At 49.8% G+C, this 18,448-nt stretch overlaps 6 protein-coding genes across 9 annotated transcripts; 2 read left to right on the top strand and 4 right to left on the bottom strand.

Moving 5' to 3' along the window:
* Positions 1 to 55: 55 nt before the first annotated feature.
* FOIG_13969 (uncharacterized protein) lies at positions 56 to 1,972 on the bottom strand. Its single transcript, XM_031215149.1, has 3 exons — positions 1,552 to 1,972; positions 494 to 1,504; positions 56 to 443 (listed from the first exon to the last, which is right to left on the bottom strand). The coding sequence occupies exons 1-3, from the start codon at positions 1,780 to 1,782 to the stop codon at positions 222 to 224; spliced, it is 1,464 nt and encodes a 487-aa protein (XP_031055175.1). The 5' UTR covers positions 1,783 to 1,972; the 3' UTR covers positions 56 to 221.
* A 1,906-nt stretch (positions 1,973 to 3,878) lies between these two features.
* FOIG_13970 (uncharacterized protein) lies at positions 3,879 to 6,245 on the bottom strand (the record flags this gene model as incomplete). Its single annotated transcript, XM_031215150.1, has 7 exons — positions 5,862 to 6,245; positions 5,676 to 5,791; positions 5,507 to 5,610; positions 5,336 to 5,439; positions 5,172 to 5,268; positions 5,050 to 5,112; positions 3,879 to 4,978 (listed from the first exon to the last, which is right to left on the bottom strand). Exons 1-7 carry the CDS (start codon positions 5,961 to 5,963, stop codon positions 3,879 to 3,881), a joined length of 1,686 nt encoding a protein of 561 aa, XP_031055176.1. The 5' UTR covers positions 5,964 to 6,245.
* Positions 6,246 to 6,721: 476 nt separating this feature from the next.
* Positions 6,722 to 7,164, top strand: FOIG_13971 (uncharacterized protein; the record flags this gene model as incomplete). The annotated part of the gene is made up of 3 exons (XM_031215151.1): positions 6,722 to 6,854; positions 6,925 to 7,022; positions 7,078 to 7,164. The coding sequence occupies 3 exons, from the start codon at positions 6,722 to 6,724 to the stop codon at positions 7,162 to 7,164; spliced, it is 318 nt and encodes a 105-aa protein (XP_031055177.1).
* Positions 7,165 to 8,520: 1,356 nt separating this feature from the next.
* Positions 8,521 to 10,974, bottom strand: FOIG_13972 (uncharacterized protein). Of its 2 annotated transcripts, XM_031215152.1 has the most exons (5): positions 10,917 to 10,974; positions 10,460 to 10,843; positions 9,429 to 10,395; positions 9,193 to 9,364; positions 8,521 to 9,121 (listed from the first exon to the last, which is right to left on the bottom strand). In XM_031215152.1, the coding sequence occupies exons 3-5, from the start codon at positions 9,906 to 9,908 to the stop codon at positions 8,718 to 8,720; spliced, it is 1,056 nt and encodes a 351-aa protein (XP_031055178.1). In that variant the 5' UTR covers positions 9,909 to 10,395; positions 10,460 to 10,843; positions 10,917 to 10,974; the 3' UTR covers positions 8,521 to 8,717. The 2 variants fall into 2 exon arrangements, with proteins under 2 accessions (XP_031055178.1, XP_031055179.1); XM_031215153.1 differs by lacking the exon at positions 10,917 to 10,974 and having other exon boundaries at positions 10,460 to 10,891.
* Positions 10,975 to 11,392: 418 nt separating this feature from the next.
* FOIG_13973 (uncharacterized protein) lies at positions 11,393 to 14,059 on the bottom strand. Of its 3 annotated transcripts, XM_031215154.1 has the most exons (5): positions 13,924 to 14,059; positions 13,737 to 13,868; positions 12,965 to 13,649; positions 12,566 to 12,905; positions 11,393 to 12,508 (listed from the first exon to the last, which is right to left on the bottom strand). In XM_031215154.1, exons 1-5 carry the CDS (start codon positions 13,956 to 13,958, stop codon positions 11,625 to 11,627), a joined length of 2,076 nt encoding a protein of 691 aa, XP_031055180.1. In that variant the 5' UTR covers positions 13,959 to 14,059; the 3' UTR covers positions 11,393 to 11,624. The 3 variants fall into 3 exon arrangements, with proteins under 3 accessions (XP_031055180.1, XP_031055181.1, XP_031055182.1); XM_031215155.1 differs by having other exon boundaries at positions 13,737 to 14,059; XM_031215156.1 differs by lacking the exons at positions 12,965 to 13,649; positions 13,737 to 13,868; positions 13,924 to 14,059 and having other exon boundaries at positions 12,566 to 12,942.
* Positions 14,060 to 14,213: 154 nt separating this feature from the next.
* On the top strand, positions 14,214 to 18,420 carry FOIG_13974 (5-oxoprolinase (ATP-hydrolysing)). Its single transcript, XM_031215157.1, has 2 exons — positions 14,214 to 17,470; positions 17,517 to 18,420. The coding sequence occupies exons 1-2, from the start codon at positions 14,363 to 14,365 to the stop codon at positions 18,327 to 18,329; spliced, it is 3,921 nt and encodes a 1,306-aa protein (XP_031055183.1). The 5' UTR covers positions 14,214 to 14,362; the 3' UTR covers positions 18,330 to 18,420.
* Positions 18,421 to 18,448: the final 28 nt, after the last annotated feature.

An 18,448-nucleotide genomic window follows, 5' to 3' on the forward strand; every position in this document is an offset into this window, starting at 1 on the left:
AACCTGGCTTGTTGGTCGCTCAGCTGCAAGTTGGTTGGCCGAAGAGAAAAGATTGAGGCCCCCCAGATCCATAGCCACCATGGGCTTAAACGGGCCGCATTGTAATGTAGAGGTTACACGGTTATTTCTTTTCTGACTTGAAAGAATACAAATATATATAGAGCAAAATCTTGATGGTTAAATAGATATCTAGAATAACTGGATTTGGCTTTAGAAGCCTCTTAGTAGGTGTAGTGAAATCTTGGGTTATGCTCTCCAAGCTCCTCAGCTTCCTCCTCAGTCAGTCCCTGAATCCTGTGATCCTCCTTACCCTCTACCTTTCTCTTATTCTGGCGACGGAACCAAGCCCAGAAAGCCATGTAGATCAATGAAGACATGGCGACCAAGGCCATAGAAACGGCGTGACCCTTGACGAATCGGGGACCCTCGTGAGTTTTGTACAACTGATGTCGGGTTAGCTGAGACTCTTTGGAAGGGAATGGGCTGTACTTACAAATGGAGCTGGGATTCCGGCAGAGTTACCAATGGTGAGCTGCAGACCAGTGGCGACAGTACGCTTTCCATAACGCGGGTTGTTGCTAGGAAGCCAAGCCAGAGGCAAACCGACGATGACATATAGTCCCATCGCGGCGAGGAAGCAACCAAAGTAGCGGACTCCCGATGGAGCTGGGCTGACGAGCAGAGCGTACCCGATTGCGCAAACAAGGCCAAGGATGACTGTAAAAACAGCTCGTCGTTGGGTTCGATCAGAGAACCATGCCACAACTAAGTAGGTAATCGCCCCCATAGCGTAGCAAGGAATCGTGAGGGCCTGGACCTGAGCATTGTTCCAGTCTCCCAGTCCACGGATGATGGTTGGCAAAAAGGTGCTGTATCCGTAGAGAATAGTATCTCCTCCAAACTGACCAATGCAGAAAAGCCAGATCTTCCAGTCCTTGAGACCAGCGTAAACATCGGCCTTGTGCATCTGATCCGAAGACTTGGTGTGACCAATTTGTCGTCGCATTCGTGCATCGATGAGTTCGCGTTCGTTGATGGTGAGGTAATGAGCTGAATCGGGGTCATCTGCAAGCCAGAACCAAACAGCAATTCCTAGGACGAATGTCGGAATTCCTTCGATGATAATAATCCATCGCCAGCCTCGTAATCCCGCAACGCCGTCCATGTGGCCGATACCGTAAGCGAGCAGCCCACCGAGGGAACCTGCAATGGCGGCACTGACGAAGAGATAGCCGATTCGAAGCGCGTATTCGCGCTTGGTGTAGAACATGGTGAGATAAATCGTAAGACCAGGAAAGAGACCGCCTTCGAGCGCGCCAAGAATAACGCGGCATGCGACCAGGCCCTTGAAGTCTTGTACGATACCAGTGAGTGTGGCGACGATACCCCAGGCTGTGGTGATGAAGGCGATCCATCGCGAGGGTCTGAATTTCTTGATGACGAGGTTCGATGGAAGCTCAGAAGCGATGTACGTGACGAACAAAACCGAGACCGCAAGTTGATACTGCATCTGTTAGTATAGTCATCAAGTTTTCATCGGCGGGTATTCACCTGATCGCCCACCAATCCCAGATCCTCTTCCATGCCATAGAGTCGCGCATTACCGATGTTCACACGGTCCAGAAAACTGAGAAGGTAGAGAAGCATCACAGGTGGAACAATCCACATATCAAGCTTTCGCAAAAGCGCCTTCTCAGCAACTGGATCGATATAAATTTCATCTTGAACAGTGCGCTGCTCCTCAATCTCCTTGTCATGAAGGATATCCGGCTTTGAAGTCATAGTGGCGAATCTCTTGAATCCAAGATTGTCGGATGAGTTTGAGATGATGATGATGGAGAGAAGTTGAGTGATGGGACCCAGTCAATTTAAGAACGAGGAGTCTTATCTCCGCACGGAGGTTTACCCCGGATCTTGGAGTGGGATTTGTATTTGGTAACAAGAACTATCTCGTGCTGTAACCCCAGAATCATCATGGCAGGGATTTGGGGCCGGGGATCGCTGGTTGACCTGCCTGTCTTGGTGGAGCTGGCGTCGGTTGGTGAGGGGTTTGCCGATGGGGCATGATTCAGGGAACCGGCAATTTTTAACTTGCCGGGCTGCTTCTAGAACTAAATGCCGTGAGACGTCATTTTTGTTCAGCTCGGCTATTGAGAAATTACCTCGTACTATCGGTATCTTCATTCAGTGCTTCAAACTTGCTCCCATCTACAGCCATCAAGAGGGTGTTTACTAGCTCATTGATTGATGGAATTCGTGTCTTGGAATCTGCCATCAACGCCTCAGTATTCAGCACCACTTATCTCATCCTGCTATCATTCAGATCCACTTTAAATGCATGGAACAATGATGGAACGTTAATGATCGGCGTCTGGGCTGCGCTATTATCTGAAGATAAGACATTACGCATTTACACAACCCTTTTCAAGCCTCGATTGCATCCAAGCATATGACATATTTCCATCCTATATCTAGCAGGTCAAATGTTTGAGATACTAATCTTGAAAATATTCCCAGATATTCCAAATTGGGATTTGAGAGATAAGCTTTCAGTCACGGGTCTCAGCAGCAAACTCCGAATCTTTCCTAATCTATATCTTATAATTAAAAGCTTAAAGATTATAGAGGTTTTCTTCTGCTTAGTGCGTACATGGTACTTTCGCTATCGATCTTTCTGTGATCCCGCACTGAGCCAGTCCCTGTGTCACGGTTAAGGTCTTAGTCAACCATGCCATGCTGTGGCGCTTAAGGGGCTGCCATGCTATCTCTGAAAATGTATTCAAGAATATGTATCTCAAATGTTGTTGAATATAGTATTTTAAGGCGTCATATTCTCTAGTACTGAAGTACCATCATGAAGTTTTGGCGTATGCGAGAGCCTGGTCCTGATCCATTGATAACACAGAACCATAAAAATTATACACGAACCTTTTTAAATTTAAGAGTAACTTCTAAGGCAGTAACTCACAGGTTCAAAGACTGGGTATAAATGCCGTTGTCCCTCCCATCTGACAGATAGGTGGAAATTAGAATTAAACCCTCTTAGCAGCAGGACTGTGTAAGTACAAGAACAGTGATGAAATCTTCCAAGAAGTGGGAAATTCTGTCATTTGGATCTGTGCTAGACTGGAAACACGGTGCATTAGATCTCAGTTCTCGATATCTACCCTCTGCTGTCACATCATGTTACATTAGTATCGTGATTTCTAAGTGCCAGACCAAGCGAGATATGCCGTCCAACAGCAAGAGTATCATCGCAGAACTTCCGCCAGGAGTTGATGGTGAGCTCCCGGGACTCTCGGCAAATGAAGTCTCGAGTGAGATGCGACGAGGTTCAGCTAGCAATGTTATTCTCTCTTATTCTGTGCAGCAAAAGAATACCCGGGACGGCAATTTTTGTCTTGCCGTGCGGAAAGCTAAGCATATCACACAGTAATCTAGCGAGCCAGTGTCGAATAGCAATCTTGGAAGCTCAAGGCTAATCCGCTCGCCCTGAAACAAAGGACCTGTCTAAGCTGATACTAGCCTAGTGAACGGCCGCATTTAATTATCCTGCGGTATAGTAGGGATGAGGATTTTGGACTCCCAAAGGAGTACCTCCTGTATCGTGTCGACTCTCATTTGCTTAAGCCACAACTGATCACGATGCCCCCCTTTCTCATTGTCCCCATTTGCCTCGCCCCATGCCTTAGCAATTTTATCCTTCCTTTGATCCAGAAAAGACTTGTTAACTTGCGAAATTTACTTATCTACCTAACAACTGGGCCAATGCCTCCTCCGCAACTCCCTAAGGGGATTCGACAAGGCTGTGTGAGGCTACAAAAGGCGGAGTTCCTGCGTATGCCAGAACCAACAAACATCAAAGCGTTTTGATATCTTTAGAACAGCTTCTCCAAGACCTTGTCCTTGAGGTTCTGCGGTGCACCCTCGCGCTCGCGTCGGTAATGGTCCGACAAGGCCTCGAAGAAGTCGAGCCCCGAATGGAGGTCGATCTCCTTACTGCGATGGAACCGAGTGCGCTTGACGAGCTTCCAAATAATGCCAATCACGGTTGCAAAGGCAATTATGCCGTAGTTGAAGATGAAGGTCGACACCTGCCAGTTGCCATGGAGGAAAACGGCGTAGCCCTGAACCCAGAGGAAGAGAAACGACCACCCGAAAGCCCAGTACCCCGCAAAGGGCTGCCATCGTGACACGGTGGGCAGAAAGGTTTTCCTGTCGATGCCCTGTGCCTTCATGGCGGAGTTGAAGCGGATCCATGTCATAGACATGATGGTCCAGTAGAACATGGCGGATGCGGTGCTGAAATTCAACAGCCAGTTGAGCACCTTCGCGCTGCCAGACCCCAATGCCAGATAGGCGAGGCAAGAGAGCAGGATGACTACGATGACGGCCATGTCCGGAACGCCGTGCCTGTTTAGGCGGCGCAGGAATTTTGGCGCCTGGCCGTCCAGTGCCAGGGCATGCAGAGCCCGCGAGGCGTTGAAGGTGAAGTTGATGCCCCCCGAGACGACGAATGTCAGCAGGCAGCAGGTGACGATAGATGGCATAATGGGGATGTTAAGGCGCTGCATGGAGATGACGTATGGCGAGCCTCCCGCAAAGCCCCCGGTACCTGCCGTCAGTTTTGGGTCGTTGGACGGCACGAGGATGCCCACGCAGATGCAGCCACCGATGCAGAAGATGATCAGGCGGTAGATGATGGTCCTGAAGGCGCGCGGAATGACGCGTCGGGGATCCTTGGACTCGCCGGCCACCATAGAGAGGTACTCCGGTCCTCCTATGCAGTATCCAGCAACGTTGACGCCGTTGACAAATGACTGCAGGCGTGTTGGCGCCGTGTTGCCGACCCAAGGCCCCGGGTTCTGCCAGTACCGGAAGCCGAAACGATCGTGCATGGGGTTCCCGCCCAGCATGACAGTCAAAGTGAACAGCATGAGACCGATGGCAAGGAGGATCTTGACGAATGCCACCCAGACTGAGATCGGGAGAGAGGAGGTCAGTACAACAAGAACAGGAACAGCAAAGTCAAGAAGGGGGATAGCTTACATTCAAACTCGCCAAAGAGATCTGCTCGATACACGTTAATCAAGAAGAAGAACAGCAGCGTGGCTGTCACAATGTCAGCTCAGGACGGCGGTCGACACAACGGAGGAGGCATTATTATATACCTGAGATGAGGATGGCAGGCGACTGGTCGTAGCCCCAGTAGGTGACGATGGTGTTTATGATAGTCGCTTCGAACATGACGTATGAGATCATCACAAACTAGAATGTACTATGAGTATCCTGTCTAAGAGAACTCCATGATCAATAAAAGCAGACTAAGACTCACGAAGTAATTCCATCCGGCAGCCACTCCGACGGCTGAGTCAATCATGCGCCCAGCGAGGCGGATGGGAGCGCCATCTATGGGCAGCAGCGACACGATCTCGATCTCTGTAACGAGCACACATAGTCAGCATGCCGGCCCAAAAGCATCCTGAGATACGCATGGGAGCCCTACGACACTGCGCCATACAGAAGATGACAGAGCCCCAGAGGAGGAAGCCAACCAGCAGAGCGAGCGGCCCGGCGAGAAGGCCCTTGCCGATACTCACGAAGAGAGTGCTGCAATAGTAAAGTATCCCTATTAGCAAAGCTGATATGTGTGATTCAGAGGAAGAATGGCTTACTTGCCGATAGCACCGGCGACGGCAAACAGCTGGATCTGCCTCGAGTTTAACTTGCGATGGTTGACTGAATGCTGGATCGCCGTTTCCATGTCCGTGTTGGGAGCCATATTGTCGCTCTTTACGCAACGTCGTTCTGTCAGACAGGCCGACTCAAGTCGATGAAAGACGAGGGTATGCCAGGCTTACCATTTGCCCATTACTTATGGATACACGCTCTTGATAAGTTGAGCCATCCTCCTTCTTGTTGATGTCCTGGACGATATCAGGAGAACTTGGGGTTTGCTCCATTGCGCTACACGTAGGTAGGTAAGAGGTATTGGGGAGCTGGGGGCTTCAGGCAGGTAGAACGTTTGGGATTGACACAGAGAAAAACAATTTATAGCAAGCGGCACATAATCCTTTTATGTCTCGCGGCAACAAGAGAAAGAAAGGGATGACTGGGCTAATCTACACTCTGGACTGCACTGGGCTACCGCCTTACGGTTAAGGCTTAACTAGCCAGACATCGGCCGTAATGGAAGTTCGTATGCCACGAACTTGATATTCTTAGGGTAGTCTGCAGGGGGGGTTCCAGGATGTGTAGGTTGAAGCCAAGGATCGCTTTGCCTATCGTGAGCGTTCTCCTATACTGGTCAAGCTGACTTAACGTCGGCCGCTACGGCGGTGGGTCCCGATGAGCGGATCCCTTCCCTGGTTCAGATCGATCTGGGTACGCTAGGTTAGAAGGGGTTCAATCCAAGGCGCGCATCCAATCACAGCAAAGATTCTATACGTCGGCAGCTACGGCGCATCGCCGACATATCATATCACGTCGCCCGCTTCCCAGGGGCTACACGCACGCACACACAGACTGCCTTTGAGTCTTACCGCAGTTGATCACTGTGAGTTTCTAGCTATAAAAGAATAAAGTAGAGACAACATGCTGGCACAAGTCGCAGCATCGACGTTCCTGGAAGAGGCGCTGAAACTCTTCTGACCGTATTTGCCTCCTCCTCCCTCTCCCTCTCTGATACTCACTATTCATCTTTTCATTCCCCACCCTAGCAATGGCGCCCAAAATCGCTACCATTGACGCCTCTGAGCCCTTGGACAAGATCCTAGACGCTATTGCGCGAGACGGTGGTGTAATTGTATCCAACTTCCTCGAACCCGAGCTCTTGAATGATTCAATGCGTGCAAGTGAGTGCTCAGGCTGGATGGCCACCCCTTATTTGACAAAACATGGTGTACTAACACATTGATCCAAAAGTCGAACCATTCTTCTCTGGTGGAAAGATGTATGATCCCAAGTCCGCGCAGAAGGACCTTGGGGATGACTTCTTCCCAGAGGGTTCACAGCGTGCCTATGTGCGTGCATTTCATCTAGTTTTGAGTGCAATTCTAACACGAGCGATGCATGTAGGGCCTCCTGGCCAAGATGCCAGAGCAAATCATCAAGATCATCCGTCTGGATGTCTGGCAGGGCGTCATGGCTCGTTTCTTAAAGTAAGGTCTACTGAACGAAATTCCGGTGTTGAAGCTAAATCAGAGACCACTGCAGCGGAGAGTTCGTGGGCTTCAACGGGGCAAACAAGACAACCAGGAAGAGCGGATACATACTGTCTTCAACGGCCGCCATCCGGCTGGTCCCGGGGGCCGAGAGACAAGCACTACACAGGGTAAGCTGGTGTTTGACCTCCGAATTGCCATTTTTTCCCATTGTCGCTGATCGGACTACAGGACGACGTCAACTACGGCACCGGCAGCTTGCATGACCCAAAGAACCCCCTTTTCACCCCCATGGTCGGCTGCTTAATTGCGGGCTCGAGGGCTACGTACAAGAACGGCGTAAGTTGGACGCTCTACCTCCTCTTCGCTTCAACCACTTTGACCGACGCGATAATGGGACATACAGGCTACCGCCGTTATTCCTGGAAGCCACTTGTGGGGTCCTGATCGCGCCCCTAAAGTCGAGGGATGCACGTACGCAGAGATGGAGCCAGGATCAGCTCTCTTCACGCTCGGCAGTAAGTAGTTTCTCGGTCGCGGTGTCCCAGGCAGTAGCGAATTGCATGAAAAACTGGCAAGCTGATGCGAAATGTCTACTCATAGCAACATATCATGGAGGCGGCACGAACCAATGCCAGAGGACCGACTCAGACGCGGTGCGCACCTTGTTCGCAATCTTCGGGTAAGTTATTTGACTGAACGGCAGTGTCAGCCGACTAGTAGACTGCCGTGATTGACTATATGTATTGCTGACCAATGTTTTCCGTCTGCCATAGCCAACGAGACTTCTACCGCCAGGACCAGCAGGAGATTCTGTCCACTCCTATTGAAACTGCTCGCAGCTTTCCTGATGACATCCTCAGGCTGACCGGCTACTGTAAGAACTAGGGGCTCCAGTAACTAGTACCTGCTTGGAATCTTGAGCTAACCCGAGTCTTCTCTTTAGATAAAGCCGTTGGCGGTGTTGGTTTCATAGGAGACCATCAGGACCCGGCCGAATTTTTGCATGTTGACACCAATGGCGTGGGAAAGTTCAGCAAATAGTTTGATGTATATGCAGACATATCTTTTATCTTTGCCATTGTAAATCTATAGTTGGAGGAAGTACTTCCAGGGGGTTCCTTGTGAGAGACAGACATACCTTACCTCCTTGTCAGCAAGGATAATAGCACACTCCACTTTCTTTAACTTCATGCCACTTTAATTTGCACAAGTCCCATTTTCATGCTCGATGTTGGCCCCAACAGCTCTGTCATGGCTCTTAAAGGCAGAGACTGGGACTTAAGACCAGAATTCGAGGTATTCCAAAACTCAAGCTTCAGTTTTCACTTCTTAGAATAGGATACCATGGAGAACAATATCCGCACTCATGCTATGGGCGCTCCTACAAAGTAGCGAGATTATCAATGAATATAATTCAAGATGGTTCGGCAGCTAGTTACTTGATCATGATATTTGCCAAGTTACATCCCTAAACCCAAGTCATTCGGCATGGCCGGGTTCCCTCAAGCTGTAGTGGCACGACAAGCCAACCTACTCCAGATCAAAACTCGATTATAAGAAAGCAAATGGATCGCCTCCAGTACCACTAGTAGTCTGGGCAGACATGCTACTCAACGATGCCCACCACTCAAAATCCAGTTCCATCTCCGTGGTCACCTCTTCCGAAGACGATGATTCCACAGGCAGCGCATCGTCCCTGGCCGTCAGCGCAGACAGAACAGTGCCGTGACGTTCGACCTCTTCAAGCATGCTGAGATGCTGCCTTGAGGCCATGTTCCCTGTTTGCACCATGTGCACGAGTACATTCCGCCCTTTGCTGTACGTTTCCGCGTCGCGCAACATGTCCTCTCTGGTGCAGCTAAAGGCGTTGGGCTGGTGGTTGCGCATGGATTGAGCGATAGTGAGGATAGCGAGGCTCGAGAAGAGGTGAGCTGAGTCCCAATAGCCGTATCTCACTATTGTGGAAGTAATCAGTGATTAATGATGCTTTCTCCACTGTTGCTGCTAAAGTTGAGGATACGCTTACCGAGCTCTCCTGCTTGGGCCAGCTCGAGCAGAATTCGGGCATTGCTTCGCGCGGCTTGAAGACATATGTTGTTGATAGTGTAAAGCTCGTCAGATAGTGCAACAACTATTTTGTTACGGAGCATAAACGTGAATTGATGTAAAAGAATAGGCCGGAGAAGCATAATATAACACTGGTGAACACGCATGAGACTAGGGTTTGCGAGTTGGGGCAGGAAAAGGCATATGATAACATACCTGATGGTAGCGCAGCGCAAGAGACGAGCATATGCGGTTCTCTGGGAGCGAGCTGCCCCCAGAAAACACTCTCTCGGGCAATTCCCTCCCGCATCGGTCTAATCCTTGTAGACATTGACGCAAGACTTGATATGGCTCTGTGATATCTTTATGCTTGAGCCGACTGACGGTATTCACAACATCTGTCTTGATCTCGCACAACTTAATTAATGCTGTTAGTAAGACTGGGTCAAAGAACTCTTCCTCTTCTTCATCTGTCAAGCCAGAAGAGTCTGGATAGCCAAGCTCCTGGCCAAGACCAGTATATGCAGGGTGCAAAGCAAGCTCTGTGCTGATCATTCGGTCCACGCAGAAGGCAGTCCACCAGACCCGCTTCCTGTGTTCCTGCTCCAGTTTGGACAGGGACTTAGGTGCTGGATGGTCCAGTCCCAAGCAATGGGCTAGTCGTACGCTCTGTCCAGCGTACGCATAGGCGGACATGCGGCGGTTCAGGATGTAGCAGCAGTGGGACTATATTTCGCAACAGTTAGATTACTTTGAGCCTATTGAAGATGCAGACAGTCATTTACAGCCAAGTTCAAAGCCTCCACATCGTCGACGGTGGGTTCCTCATAGGATGTGTTGAGCAGCGAGAGGCCGTGCTCGAAAAGCTCCACTCCAGAAGACAGCATGTTTTCTGATGGAGCAAAACCTTCCATTTGGGTCGCCTGGGCCACTGCTCTGTCTAAGGTAAGCTGGATCGGCTGTTTAGTGGTTGTTGTACATTCCGCGAGCGCCAAAACGAAGAAGAGGCGACATAGCCATTTCCTATCATAGGTCTCAGACTGCTGGCCACGGTATGTGGCATGAAACCGCCTTAAAAACGACTTGCGAAGGAAGGTGTGGCAGTCGCCGAACTCTTGTTCTGCTCTGGCCACTAGCTGTGATGCGTATTCGTACGGGGGCAGCGACAGGCTTTCCCTGCTCACTGAAGGCGGATCGGGGTCAGACACTGCTTAAGTTCTGGGGAAGAAACGGAGGTCTTTACGCACGCAAAGTTTCTGATCTCTCCTCTCCGTGATCTCGTGGTGGGATAGGTGTGAGGTGGTTGGTTTCTTGGCCCACGGCCTCACGCAGCCTGCGGATGAAAGCCTCCACGGTCGAATCTTCGACCAGCGAATCGGGGGCACCTCGTCTAGCCGGGTACTCTGGCTGGGACTGGCATTGATTAACGGGTCTCCGATCATGAGTCCAAGGATTGCTGGCTAAAATGGGTTCAGCATGGTGAAACCGATGCGTGCGGATTGCGTCGGTCAGTTCGTTCAGTGAGCGGTCCAGGTTCCGTAGGTATGTTTCCGGCATGGGTATTATACTGTCTTGAGTTTCAGGGTACACGCAGGCCTTCTGACCCTTCGAGCATCGCTGACATGGTTGCTCTACGCAGACATGGGCATCAGTATGGTATCATCCGTCTGAGGTGCCATTACGGCGCGTCCAGCTGTCACTCACCCCCAGTGCATTTGACCTTTTGGCGATGGCAGTTGTAGCAAGCCGATGCATTGCGTCCCTGGAATCTTAGCATCTTTGAGGCAACTGTCCAGTTACATCAAAGTGTAGCGGTTGTGGAAGCGAGCTGAGAGTCGGAGCTAATTTAAGGTTCGGAGCGACTCAATTGGACGTTTTTGCCTTTACATGTGACTTCAATCGAATCAGGTTAGGATAAGATAAGGTCGTCGGACCGTCAAGTTGGCAAAACGCAACCTTTAAGGCATTATATGATCATGCCCATATAAACCTACAAAGTCGGGAAGTTACTTACATATATTAAATTAATAGAAATTTGAATTCTAAGGCTAATAAATACTTATAAAACCAGAAAAATATAAGATATAAACTAGTCCCTAATATATAAGTGATAAACGATATGGCAATAGCTATGCTTGCAGGAGAGGATATCAGTAGCCTATCTGTGTGTCTACGGAAAACCACAATTCACGAGACTGGGAGTAATGAGTTGTCGGCAGGAAATGACTGGTTTACCAACTCAGCTGGCGGATAATCACCACGCTCGAGAATGGCTACGTAGTGAAATAAATACATCGTATGTAGAGTTGCACAACAACGAGAGGCTTTCAGAATCCCAAAGTGTTAATACGGCAATCATTATACTGATGGTTACTGACTGAATGTCACCGAGGACATTATATCATTTGTGTACTATCTGAATAGGAATGGTTCTTCAATCTCAGAAGCAAATTCCCTCAGGGTTCCATCCTCAGTAAACAACACATCCAACCACTGTACTTGATTTCCATCTAGGAAGCTGCCAATAAGAGGATTACCCAAGATATCTACGTTTTCGTAGCCAATAATTGCAGACTCACAAATCCCGGAGCCATTATCCATACTCATTGGTGTTTGGAAAGCTTGGTCCTGAGCTTGTGGAACTTCCTTTGGCAGAGAGCTGGGTGTATGGGTAATCATCGGGGGCCTATCGAAGCTCATGCCGTCCAAACGACCTGTTGCCCTCAGGTTCAACACCCGGGCTTGGATGTCTGATAGTCTTTCACAGAAGTCGACGGCTGGGATGTTTCCATCATTCTTCAGGGATCGCAAAACACTTAGTAAGGTCTCAAGATGATCTGAGTTAACGGCTGTGGGTTTCATGACCGCTGACATGATGAGAATCATAGCTGCTGAGAATATGTGATGTGCGTCCCAGTACCCAAAGGTCGCAATGCTACCATCTAGGAAGAGGCCTTCCACGATACGGCTTGATGCTTGCGCAGCATTGACACAGCTCTCTGCTAAAGCAAGAGTGATAGAAGAGACATTCTGTCGTGGCAATGCATCTTCTCTCACTTTATTGCCTAGCTGAAACTGTGTCTTGAACAGGTGAAGCAGAACGGGGCGGGTTGTTTGTATAATGCATTGATTGTACGCAAGATGAAGACTTGCGACGGGTCTAGGAGTACCTCGCTCTTTGACGCGCATGTCTGGTTGTAGCTCGTCGTGCCATTCTCGAAGCTGTTTTAAGATTCCGTGGACTTGATGTATATAGAGACCGTTCGTAGCTTTGGGTATGCCATAAATATGTGTCACTACACGCCAATATTAGCAACGCGACGGAAGGAAGAGGCAGAAGAGCAACGACTTACAGATATTTCCAATGATCTTAGCAAGCTTAATATTAGTAATGAGATTCTGCGGGTCAAGAAACTCCGCCATCTCGTCCTTTGTCAGACCATCCATGCTTGGCATCTCAACATCAATATCATCGTCTCGGACAGTGATAGGTTGACCAAGCTTTGATGCTGAAAACCGGTCGAAGAAGTAAAGCACCCACCATGTTCGCCGTCGACTCTCTCGTTCAACAGGCGTGAGCGTGGTATGTCTTGATGCAGATCTGTGCATGCCGAGACTTTGAGCGAGACGCATAGCTATTCCACTATAGCAGTATGCTGTCCGTATGCGACCTAGTATGTTTGATGCCCAGGCCTGATGGTGGTCTATAGTTAGTTGACATCAGCAGGCGAGTGGTAAGGAACGAGGCTTACTAGTAGTGTAAGAACTTCGACCTGCATCAAAGAAGGTTCCTCATAAAGATCCTGATTTTCTTGCAACAAGTTGACCGACCTGACATAGTAGTTCGTTCCCGGTACTCTGTTGTTGTCACCCACTCCTCTTCTATGTGTATATATCTCTCCCAGGGCCATGAGTGCATAAAACTTACACAGCCATAGCGCTGATGGTACTACCTCCCTTCGATAAACAGCATCAATCTCTTTCATGAACGTAACTTTCAGAAACAGTGGATGGTAGTTCCCAATGAATCGTCTAGCGACGTTAAGAAGCAACTTGACGTGCATCCGTTCTGGAAATTCCGGTCCTTGATCTACTGGCAGTCTCCCATATGTGTTCATTCGATGATAGTTTGACAGACCAGCTGTCGATGGGGTATAGGTATCGTCGAGACATGATAGAAGTCTGTTGCTGAAGGCAGCACACGAGGCTTCGCCGATGAAGCCTGGTTCTGAGGATCGTTCATGGATGGGCTTTTCGGGTTGTCGGTCGAAGAGTGGATTGAACAGGTTGCTTTCTTCTTTTGAAAGAGACGGAGGGGCATCGGCTTGGACTTCCTGGTCATCGAAGGGAGTGAATGTCGGGTTGGTTTCTGGAGTCTGGTTGTGGGTTGTGATGGCCTGAAGCTGCCTGCTATCCTCTTCGAGCTTCTTGAGGTAACTGAACATGATGTTAGTATGTTATGATAACTTCAAGATGATTCAAGATCATGCCAGGATGGCTTAGGATAATTTGAATGGTATTTACCTCTCAGCAATTGGTATCTTCCGTTCCTTGTTCGCAGGGAACTCACATTCATCCGCCCTGCCTGTCGACTTACAAGACTGGCAAGGCTTGTCACCCGAACACTTGATTTTCTGAGAGTGGCATCGATGGCAACTACTTCACAATCAGATCAATCATCACAAGCCAACAAAACAGAAGGGCATCTCACGCAGCAAGCAATCTTCTTGGACGTCGCGTGCTCATTTCGATTGAATCACCCTTGCAAATCGTTGAGTAATGGAATGATCTCAAACTCTTCGACAATGCGGGTCCGAGTCTGGGGTAATCGACTGTATTTGCCGTTGATGATACCGAGGATGGATGGTGGAGATGAACCGGTAAGTCCAAAGTTGCCGGTCAGATTGATCGGCTTTGTTGGAGTTGCCGATGATTAAGCAGATTCTGACCAATACCGGTGTTGGAGGCGATGATAGCGAATCCACTCCACTTACACATTGAGGGCGTGGGCGATATGTACCCCGGATTGTCTAATATAATACAGCTTCAAGTCGTCCAAGCTTGACCATGTCATCAAATCATCTTCATCTCAATCTCTCTCTCATTATTCACACTCTATCCCCCCCCTAAACCTGATCCTCATTCTCACAATGTCATCTCAAGGCATCCGCATCGCCATCGACCGTGGTGGCACCTTTACAGATGCATGGGCCGAAGTCCCCGGTCGACAAGAGCATATCGTCTTTAAGATCCTCTCAGTATGTCCTGATGAGTACGATGATGCTCCCACAGAATGCATTCGCCAGATCTTAGAGATCGCCCTAGACACAACAATACCCAAGGGCTCATTATTAGATCTTGAGCCGATTGAGTCCATTCGCATGGGCACTACAGTCGCTACCAATGCCCTTCTCGAAAGAAAGGGTGATCGCGTAGCGTTCCTTGCCACAAAGGGTTTCAGGGATGTTCTTCTTATTGGAAACCAGGCGAGACCTGATCTTTTTGATCTTTCGGTTCGTCGCTTGAAGCAACTTTACGAAACTGTCGTGGAGATTGATGAACGAGTCACCATTGAGGGCGCAAGCGAAGCTCCATCAGATGGCCCGATTGATGTTTCCTCGGATCCAGCGCTTGTAGTTGGTCAAACAGGAGAAGTTGTCAGGATCATGAAGAAACCAGATCTTGATGCTATCCGCGCAGACCTTGAGGAACTTAAAGCTCAAGGCTTCGAGAACCTAGCTATCGGCCTCATGCACTCATACACATACCCCGACCACGAGTTACAAGTCACAAAGCTCGCTGAGGAAATGGGCTTCAAAGTCTCCGCTTCCTCAGTTCTGCAGTCCATGGCCAAGTACGTGCCGCGAAGTCAATCGGCTGTTGCAGACGCATACCTTACGCCAATGACGTTTGCCTACCTGGATGGCTTCCGCAAGAACTTCAAGGGCCAGTTGGAAGATGAGAGTGCGAACAAGCTCCTCATCTGCCAATCTGACGGCGGACTTACAAGCTGGTCCAAGTTCACCGGACTGAGGGGTGTTCTTAGTGGCCCTGCTGGAGGTGTCGTCGGTCTATCGAGGACTTGCTACGACGATGCTGATGGCACCCCTGTTTTGGGCTTCGATATGGGTGGCACCAGTACAGATGTCGCAAGATACTCGGGTGCATTGGAACACATCTTTGAGAACACTTTGGCCGAAGTGACCATCCAGACTCCCCAACTTGACATTAACACAGTCGCTGCAGGCGGTGGCTCGATCCTGTCCTGGGAGAACGGACTCCTCAAGGTCGGTCCCAGCAGCGCTGGTGCGAATCCAGGTCCTGCATGTTACGGCAGAGGCGGTCCCTTGACTGTCACAGATGCAAACTTCCTCCTCGGACGAATCATTCCCGACTTCTTCCCCCGTCGACTCGATCGCGATGTTGTGAGAGAGAAGTTCGCTGCTCTCACAGAGATCGTCAACAAGGAGAAGGAGGGTGGTGAGCCATTCACGCACGAGACTCTAGCATTGGGTTTCCTTGCCATTGCGAATGCGACAATGACACGACCCATTCGAACACTCAGTGAAGGTCGCGGATACGGTGCATCGAGCCACAATCTGGGTTCTTTCGGCGGTGCTGGTGGTCAACACGCTGTCTTTATCGCTCGAGATCTTGGTATCAAGCGTGCCATCATCCCTTGCTACTCAAGTATCTTGTCTGCATATGGCATGGCTCTCGCCGATGTCGTTGTTGAGAACCAAGAGCCCTCCGCTATCACCTTCTCCGAAGAAGTTGTCCCCGAGATCAAAGCCCGCCTCGAGTCTCTCTCTTCCAAGGGGGCCCAGGGTCTCGAGTCTCAAGGTTTCGACGCCAAGACTACTGAGCATGAGTACTTCCTCAACATGCGTTACCAGGGAAGCGATACGTCTCTCATGATCCCTGTGTCAGAGAACGTTGGCGAGGCAGGCGTCGCATTTACTGCCAGACATACTCAAGAGTTCGGTTTCTCTCAATCGCGCAACATCCTCATCGATGACGTTCGAGTTCGAAGCGTAGGAAAGTCTCGCGTTCTCAACATCTCCAGCCCCTTCGAAGAGCTCAAGAAGTACCAATCCGATGGTCTAACTCCCGTTCCAACACCCATCTTCTCTCGAAAGATCTTCTTCGAGAATCACGGCTGGACCGAAACTCCCGTTTATGAGCTCAAGTCCATGAGTCCCGGCGTTCACATCACCGGTCCTGCGATGATCATCGACAAGACCCAAACCATTGTCGTCGATCATCTCAGCAAGGGTGTCATTCTTCCCGAGCATGTCATCCTCGAGGTTGACAAGGCTGAGAAGCAGAATGTTGCGACTGAAACTGTTGATCCTGTTACACTCAGTGTTTTCGGACATCGCTTCATGACTGTTGCTGAGCAGATGGGCCATACCATGGAGAAGACCTCGATCTCTGTCAACATTAAGGAGAGATTAGATTACTCCTGCGCCATCTTTTCTGCTGACGGTGGTCTTGTCGCCAATGCACCTCATGTCCCCAGCCATCTTGGTTCCATGAGCACAGCCATCGCATACCAAGCTCAGCGATACAAGGCTGGTGAATTGAAGCCCGGCGATGTCATCATCAGCAATCATCCTCAAGCTGGTGGTACTCATCTTCCCGACATCACCACCATCACGCCTGTGTTCGATGATGAAGAGAACCCCAAGGAGATCATCTTCTTCGTCGCCAACCGTGGCCATCACGCAGACATCGGCGGTATCGTCCCTGGCTCCATGCCTCCCAACTCCACTGAACTCTGGCAAGAAGGTGCTGCTATTGAGTCCTTCAAGATGATCAACGAGGGTGTTTTCGATGAAGCCGGTCTTATTAAGCATCTCTATGACGAACCTGCTTCATTTCCCGGCTGCAGCGGTACTCGTACTCTGACTGAGAACATCGCTGATCTCAAGGCTGCTGTCGCTTCCAACCAAAAGGGTATTGAATTGATTCGAGCTCTTATCAAGGAGTTTACCTGGCCTGTTGTTCAGCTTTACATGCATGCTATTCAGGACAATGCAGCCCAGTCCGTTCGGGATCTTCTTAAACAATTTGCTGCGAAGCATGAGGGCGGTGTTCTTGAAGCGACGGAATATAACGATGATGGTATCCCGTTCAAGCTCAAGGTCACCATCGACAAAGAGACTGGAGATGCCGTCTTTGACTTTACGGGTACTGGACCCGAACACTCTGGTAACCTCAATGCGCCACCAACATGCTCATACTCCGTCATCATGGTAAGTTTCCCTTCTTCAATCATTGGCCAGAGCTAAACTTCAATAGTACTGCCTCCGCTCCATGATCTCCAAAGGCGACATCCCCCTCAACCAAGGCTGCCTCAAGCCCATCAAAGTAGTCTGTCCCCAAAACACCATCCTCTCTCCCTCCCCCACCGCCGCCACAGTTGGCTGCACAACAGAAACATCCCAAAAGATCGCCGATCTCGTCCTCCGCGCCTTCAACGCCGCAGCCGCCTCCCAAGGAACAATGAACAACCTCAGCTTCGGCTGTGGCGGTACAGATCCCGTTACCGGTGAAGTCACCAAGGGCTTCGGATACTACGAGACCATCTGTGGAGGTGCTGGTGCTGGGTTAGGTTGGCATGGTGCCAGTGCTGTTCATACGCACATGACGAACACGAGGATTACGGATCCGGAGATCTTGGAGAAGAGATATCCTGTTATTCTGCATGAGTTCTCTATAAGGAACGGTAGTGGCGGTGCTGGAAAGTGGAGGGGTGGTGATGGCTGTGTTCGAGAGATGGAGTTCCGCATGCCTCTGCAGGTCTCTGTTCTTACGGATCGACGAGTCACGGCGCCTTATGGTCTTGAGGGAGGAGAAGAGGGTCAGAGGGGGCAGAATATTTGGGTCAGGAAAGATCCTGTGACAGGGGCTATGAGGCGGGTTTCATTGGGACCGAGAAAGACGTCGCATTTTGCGACAGGTGATAGGATCATCATTCTGACGCCTGGTGGTGGAGGCTATGGGTCAGCTTCGGATATGAAGGATGAGGTTGCTGTGCCGGAGAGGGATTCGAGATCGCTTTTGACTAATGGTAGCTTGGGAGTTAGGCATAGTATTGCTACTGGAAACTAGGTAGTTCTGTAAAACTGGAATTAGCAATTGTATGTTTACCTTGTCACCCTCATCATTGCCTCTGGTTGAACTTGAGCCATCACGGTCTTCCCATGAACTCAAAGTTCTATCTCATATCT

The sequence above is a fragment of the Fusarium odoratissimum genome (genome assembly GCF_000260195.1).
Source record: "Fusarium odoratissimum NRRL 54006 unplaced genomic scaffold supercont1.37, whole genome shotgun sequence".
NCBI lineage: Eukaryota > Fungi > Ascomycota > Sordariomycetes > Hypocreales > Nectriaceae > Fusarium > Fusarium odoratissimum.